At 44.6% G+C, this 7541-nt stretch overlaps 1 protein-coding gene across 3 annotated transcripts; it reads right to left on the bottom strand.

The window, feature by feature from the left end:
• Window positions 1–963: 963 nt before the first annotated feature.
• On the bottom strand, window positions 964–5983 carry FABP5 (fatty acid binding protein 5). Of its 3 annotated transcripts, none has more exons than XM_025395060.1 (4): window positions 5698–5983; window positions 2842–3014; window positions 2410–2518; window positions 964–1578 (listed from the first exon to the last, which is right to left on the bottom strand). In XM_025395060.1, the coding sequence occupies exons 1-4, from the start codon at window positions 5774–5776 to the stop codon at window positions 1538–1540; spliced, it is 402 nt and encodes a 133-aa protein (XP_025250845.1). In that variant the 5' UTR covers window positions 5777–5983; the 3' UTR covers window positions 964–1537. The 3 variants fall into 3 exon arrangements, with proteins under 3 accessions (XP_025250845.1, XP_025250844.1, XP_025250846.1); XM_025395059.1 differs by having other exon boundaries at window positions 1321–1578; window positions 2417–2518; XM_025395061.1 differs by having other exon boundaries at window positions 1495–1578; window positions 2417–2518; window positions 2838–3014.
• Between the last annotated feature and the right edge of the window lie 1558 nt (window positions 5984–7541).

The following is a 7541-nucleotide window of genomic DNA, read 5'->3' as shown; positions in this document are numbered from 1 at the left end:
GTTCCTCAGTTGCACTCAACACATTTCAAGTGCTCAATACTCACTTAGGGCTAGTGGCTACCTCAGTGGACAGTGCAGATATTAAAGAGCATTTCCGTGTCAAATAAAGTTATATTGGGCAGTGCTGGTGGGACATTAAGCCTTTACTATATTATGGGTCCTGTGCTAACTTTCATTTTTGTCGTATTTTTTATTGGACAGTGTTGACTTAGACTTCCTATGTGAATTTCAATCATGCTTATTTCAGTCTCTATGCTAGGGTTCTTCGTTCATCTACATTTTCCACTTCTCAATCATGTTTGGTTCAGGGAGAATGTCAATCAACGCATATGATTATGAGAAGCAGAAAATGTGGATGAAAGAACCCTAGCATAGAGACTGAAATAAGCGTGACTGAAATGGAAGTACATGCAATTTTTACATTTTCCCTAGCCACATTAAAAAAATGGGTAAAATTAACTTTATTATTATAATTTATTTTAATATGCAATCAATACCAAAAAATCATTAAGGCATTTTACTTTGTGTACTAAGCCTTTGAAATCCCCTATGTACATCTCATTTCAGACTAGTCACACTTCAAAAGTTCAATAGCCATATATGACTCATAGTCTTCACATGGAGGGTGGTTTCACAAGTCTCAATTAGTATACTTAGGGACTTTAGACAAGATCTCTGCACAAGCTGCAAAGAGGCAGCCTTGTAGAATGACTGAACACATTGAGTAGACTTGATGAGATATAGGTTGTCAATCCAGCTCTACTACCTCCTATCCTTGAACTAGTTAGTCAAAAACCAGTTTTCTTACTTGCAGAATGGATAGTCATACTAGCCCTTTAACGTTTGCCCTAAAGATCATTTATGCAAAGCTTTAGCTCAGGGCCAACAGCCTGCTTCTCCAAATGTGAACTGTGGATATTTGCACTGGGGACCAAGAAACAGAGACTCACTAGAATTCTGATTATTCTATACATAGTATATTATTTATATGTGTATATAAATACACACAAAAAATATTTTAGTCAATGCTGGTTAATTAAACCTTTGCTCTAATTTGAATCATAACGTTTATGTTGTAGCCACCTTTTATTGAGAATGGTCTCTGCCAGAAATTCAAGATTCCTGAGTTCATACAAACTTCAAATAGTATAGGGAAAGCTTAAATAATTGGTACAGTATTTCCTGTAAGAGTAGCTATTTAAATTGCTAGAGTGTCATCTTAATATAGTACCCTCAAGACTTCCCCAGCCTTTACTCAGTTAATAATTATTAAACCTCATCACTAATTTCCTGTAAGGTTTAAAGAATGCATACAACATGTATTAGCACAAACACATTTCTTTATTAACCAAGGGATGATCCTAATTAATCCAACACACTTTGAAACAGCTACACATAAAATGTTTGTGATAAAGATAACTGAACACAGTAATGAAAAAAAAAAAAACAGTATGGAGATTTGCTCATTGAACTGAGCTTGGTCATTCTCTTAGTTAATTCCTGTCCAAAGTGATGATGGAATTTTTATTCTACTTTTTCATAGATCCGAGTACAGGTGACATTGTTCATGACACAGTCCTAGGAGAAGGAAAGACATTAAAGAGTTAGGTTAGCCTTATATTCCAGCAGTGGTGGTGTTAAAACATTAGAATCAAAGTCCCACAAAATCACGTAATCTAATTCATAGATGGAGAAAATTTCTTTCAGGATTCACGGATTTGAGAGAAGCTAGAAGCTGTTGCTTTGCTTATAATATGCATGTTTTACAGAAAACTAATGTGTTGAATATATCTTTATTCTTTTGGTCATGGCAAATATTCCTTAAAGATACAGAAAAATGTGTGTCTAAGAGAGCAGTTTGGGGGCTTGCCAAGATTTCACTGTAATGTGGCAGCAAAGCAAGAACTCCCCCAGACGCCAGCCAAATCCTCTGCTATGTCATGTCACTTCTCTATCTCCACTAGGACTTTCTTAATAATCAGTGTTCCTGGCCGGGTGCGGTGGCTCCAGCCTGTAATCCCAGCACTTTGGGAGGCTGGGACAGGTGGATCACGAGGTCAGGAGATCGAGACCACCCTGGCTAACACGGTGAAACTCCGTCTCTACTAAAAAAAAAAACAACAAAAAAAACTAGCCGGGCGAGGTGGCAGGCGCCTGTAGTCCCAGCTACTCGGGAGGCTGAGGCAGGAGAATGGCGTGCACCCGGGAGGCGGAGCTCGCAGTGAGCTGAGATCCGGCCACTGCACTCCAGCCTGGGCGACAGAGCGAGACTCCGTCTCAAAAAATCAGTGTTCTAGTATTTAACTTGTTATTTTTTTCTTCCAAACTGAGTTCTGTTAATGATCAGTGATACAGAACAGTTATGTGAACTACGAATGCGCACAAGAAGCTAAGACACAGCAGTTTGACCACTTACCACCACTAATTTCCCATCTTTCAATTTTCTTGTTATTGTGCTTTCCTTCCCATCCCACTCCTGATGCTGAACCAATGCACCATCTGTAAAGCTGCAGACAGTCTGCAAAAATGAAGTAAATGTTTTATCTTCCAAGTACATTATAAGAGTTTCCATGACTCATAACCTCATTAATTAACTTTTTCACCTTCTCCTTTCTGAGTCTACTTCATTAACCCATATTGATTTTATTCACAATAGTTTGTGGTTTTCAACCTAGTAGCTTATAAAAGATGCCAATTCTACGATGAAGTTGATACTTTTGCTAATGTGACAAAACTCAATTCATAACTTTCATTAAGTTCTTGCCTATAAACAGTAAAATGTTATTGATACAGCCTATCATTCTAGAAGCTTCTGCAATTTCATAACATGTCATGACTGACCTGAGTTTTTCTGCCATCAGCTGTGGTTTCTTCAAATTTCTCTCCCAGGGTACAAGAAAACTGTGTTGTTTTCAAAGTGCTCTCAGTTTTTATGGTGAGGTTTTTGCCATCACAAGTGATGATACAGTCTGGCTTGGCCATTGCGCCCATTTTTCGCAAAGCTATTCCCACTCCTGTAGAATGTTATGTTAAACAACAGGAAGACCAAAGTTATCATTTACATGATAAAAGCAATATAATTCCATTGTAATCACTTTGTGCAGCATATTTTCACTTATTTGCTTATTGATAACTATTGTAAACACATATCCCATGGTATGAGCCAGCACTTTACATATATGAAACTCAGGTAAGCTTACAACAGCCCTGTAAAAGGCAGATGTTACTGTCTCCATTTTACTGATGAGAAAGCGAGGCACTGAAGTAACTTGCCCAAGGCACTGAAGTAACTTGCCCAAGATCGTTCAACTGGACAGTGATGGAGCTGGGAATCAAGAGCACAGGCACCCTGGCTTCAAATCTGAGCTCTTGGCCACCCTGCTATGCTGGCTTTCAGAAAGTTAGGGAAGAAATGCAGACTTCCAAATTTTATTTACTGAAAGCAGTTGATAGAAGGTGGAGATAAAGTACTCAAAATTGCAAATTCAGGAGTTCGCTCAATCTTTTTCTTTTTACTGGATTCTGCCAACCATTACATTCTATGACTCCAGCACACAGTCTGGCATAGAAATGCTCTCGATAAATATTTGATTAGTAGACTATACAAATTAGAAATCGATCCTGAGATACTCGAACAGCACAATCTTTTAAAAGTCAGCAGCACAATCTTGATGCTAACAAATGGGGAAAAAAAATCCTACCTTTGAATATAAAAAATATTTCATAGCTTTATAAATCAATAGAAATTTATAAAATACCATATTAAATTGTATGTTAATTTATGATCTATCAATTTCCCCTTAACGTTAACATGTAATTTAGGATCTCTCTCTTTCCCCTTAGAGTTAGTTAACATGTATAAGGAAACCTTAGATCCAGGCCAAATCACTGTTTCATAAATGAGACTACAACTTACGCAGGGTGATTGTCTTGACGAAGAACTCTCAGCCAGGCTTTAAAGTTCCCCTTGGAGCCTTCTCTTTGGCCAGCTCAGGGCTGGTGCCTTACGCTGTTAACTGAGTCATTATTTACTCTCACTTTGGACAAATAAATGGGCTCTGCTCTGTTCACATCCTGACTGCTCCCTAATGAACTGAGTCTTGACAACCTTCAAGACTCCAGAATCCTGGAAACAAGCCCTCCATACCTACACACAATTTGCTTTCTACAATTTGTTCTCTGGGCCTTAAACTTGTACACACACACACTGTATTTATTGGACATGTGCAGTAAATCGCTTTTTCCAGAGTCATCTTGATGTAGGTTTACAAGGAAAAAGAAAAATACTGCCTTCTTACTTCACTGATAGTATCATAAATACACTTATGATTCACCATAAACCAGCCTTAACACCACATTGTCTTGGATAAAGGGTACTGAAGGAGTGATTCCGAAGTGCCACGGCGACAAGGTATCAATAGAGGGCCACAGTAGTTATTTCACCAGCGAGCAACCAGTTAACATTTGTGGATACCGGCTTCTGAAGCAACCTTGTAAGTCCCAGCCGTCCCTTAGGGCTGGAAGCTCCCTTCCAGAGAGGATCCATGCTATGCTAACTCCATCTCACTTCCTAGTGGCCTGTGACAAAGGTCCATTTTTGTTTGCAATTTATCCAGTTATCTCAATCAGCATGCAATCTGTCACTGGCACAGAAAAGGACAGTAATTTATAATGAAGCACTGTTTTGAGTGAGAGAAATGAATCTTACTACTGAGATTCTCCTCCCTCAGAACGCTTTCCGCAGGGCCACACCCATCTTGCATGCAGTTTGCCGCAGCAGGGCCAGGCAGTTTCTGTTACGGTTTTCCAGCAAAGCCCACTGCCCCCTTCCCCCTCACCCTCAAGAGGCAGAGACCAGGATGGCAACACATGGCCACCCCCAGGCACAGTCGGCCTCATTGCGCTCCTCCCACAGGCCACCCTCCCACTGCGGTGCCCCGGCCCGGCAGTGCCAGCAGCAGGTCTGCACCGCCAGCGCCACGCTTCTCGGGGGCCCTGGTGTTCCATGGGGTGCCAATCCAAAGGGTTCGGCTCAACTGCTGAGGGCGAGCAGAGGACCTGGGGGAGATGGGGCTGACAGAGGAATACAAGCTGAAGCTGCAGCGCCGCTCAGACCCGTCTACAGGATTTCTGCGGGAAACTGCGCGCCAGCACCGCGTCCCCAAGAAGGGAGGGCAACCTGCGCGCCAGAGAGGAACAAAAGATGCGACAGGGAGGGAAAGGGGAGTGGGTGCTGCCACGATGGGGTAAATTGAAGAGCCAGGATAGTAGCAGGAAGGGGAAGGATGAGTAAAGGAGGAAAACAGGGAAATAGAGGGTCGTCTGGAGGGGGTCGAAAGAAGTGCAGAGTGAGGTGACGGGTGCGCGCACTAAAGGACAGGAAGCAATGCAGAGTGGCTGCTGTTTGGGCGAGGGGAAAGAAGCATAAGAGAGGTAGGTGGATCACGAGGTGGACTACCTCCGGAATCTTGCGGCCCGCGGGCGGGCAGGAGGCGCGCACGCTCCCTGCTCCTAGACGCCTGCCCGCGTGGTGCTGCGCGCGCTGCACCCAACGGCCGCGTGGTGGGGAAAATGGGAGGGGTTGGGGATAGGTCGCCGAGCATCTCCTGCCCCGGAATCTGACACGCTGACTGGGACCGAAGGACAGACGGCCACAAACACGCCACGTTGCAGGCGCTGCCAGGTCGGGTGCCTCACCTAGCTCCTTCATGTATTCATCAAAGCCTTTGCTATCCACCAGGCGCCATCTTCCTTCCAGCTGCTGAACTGTGGCCATGGTGGGCGCGGGCGGGCTGACGTACAGAATGGGGTCGGCGTCGGCGTGGCAGCGTGCTGTGAGTCGCCCGGCGCCCGCGACTGCTTTATATCGGCGGTCTGCGCAGGGCGGCGCTATGCGGCCAATGGGAGGCGGGCCTCGCCCGGCCCTCGCCCCGCCCGCCGCGCGCCCCCCGGGCCTTCCCGGGGTCGGGAGGTGCTAACCAGCAAGCAGGGACTCGCCCCACGCACCCCACGCCTCCCGGACGCCGGCGCCTGCACGTTTCGGCGCCTCTGCAGGCCCAGGAAGCCACAGGGGGCACCTGGAGGCCCAGCCCCGCCTCTCCTTCACCCTTCCGTTTGACAGCCTATCCACCGCCGTTTTTCCTTTCAAAATACCCGCACCAATCGATTAGCCCTCGCCGGCCTCGGACTGCAGGAAGTGATTGATCGGCTGTTTGGTTTTTTGATTGATTAACTACGGTGTCTCCCTGACCTTCTGCTCCTTGCCAGCGGACAAGCTCACAATCCACACCCTCCTGAGAGAACCCGCTCTCGCCATCCGCAGGTCTCCCTGGCCCAATAGTGGGGATATACCTGAGTTGAGCTAGAGGATTTTATCAGAAGGTGCCTGTTGGAACGGGGGACGTCTCGGGAAGTGTGGTTTCTAAACTAAAAGACTGCAAGAAGTATCAACTTTAGTGATTGTCATTGCCATTCAAGAATGTTTTATTAGTTTATGTTCCCCTCGTAGTGCACCCTTCACGGTTTCTTCTCAGACACCAGCGGGTTCCCTCTTTCTCTTGAACTATAATAATACTCTATACATGTGCGTAGAACGTGATACATTTCAAAGTGTACTTTTCACAGTTTATTACTTGGTGTTCCCGGGTGCCTGTTGGAGCTGACCTCCCTGGACTGGACTGACCTCCCTGGACTGGACTGAGGTGAGGAAGTTGCCACACAGGTTGGCCGTATCGATAGAGGTAATGTGCATTTATTGAGTAGCTACTAAGTGCTAGATGTGCTTCCTGGGCACTTTACAGACATTGGTCTCCACTATATTTTTGCTAGGGGTGTTATCCCAATTTTTCAAAAGAGAAAATAGGGCAAAGAAAGTGCACAGTGGTAGAACCAGAATCCCCATCCAGGTCCAACTCACTGAAGACCTTATGAAATCAGACCACACCTGATGACGGAGCTCTGAGTAGACCATAGTCACCGAGACACTACTAGTTCTTGTATCATCCTTGACAAAATTGAAATCTGAGGTTAATTTGCTATCTCCCAACATGCTGCTCCCTTGAACTGCATCCCTTTCAAGTCCCTGCCCTAAGTTTAGGGTCACACCAGTTTTCCTTGTGGTACCATTTAACACTCAGTTGTTTTCCCAATAAGGGTCTGCATGTCCCCACTGCTCAGAAAACATTCGTGTTCCGAGGGGAGCTGAGTGCATCATTTGCTGAGAAGCCCTGGCTTTCAGGGAGCTCCTAGGGCTGCCTGTGTGTTTGAGCTCTTCATGTGCCATTTCAACATGTCTTATCCGTTTTCGTATAGAATGTAGTAATAATAGGACGCAGCACTCTGATACTAATTTTTAAATTATCATAATCTAACGTGTTACAGAAATATCAAAAAGAGATTGGCACTGGAGTACTAGATACTTAGCTACTTAAGAAATAGCCTTTAATCCCAAGGCCTTACCTAAAACTTAAGTTTAAACACAATCTCTAATGTGATGAGTGGAAATCGTTCTTTTGTGTTAAAACATACAGAAAAAACAAAGA

This window comes from Theropithecus gelada, chromosome 8 (assembly GCF_003255815.1).
Source record: "Theropithecus gelada isolate Dixy chromosome 8, Tgel_1.0, whole genome shotgun sequence".
NCBI classification, from domain to species: domain Eukaryota; kingdom Metazoa; phylum Chordata; class Mammalia; order Primates; family Cercopithecidae; genus Theropithecus; species Theropithecus gelada.
This window is presented reverse-complemented; position numbering and strand designations above follow the sequence as displayed.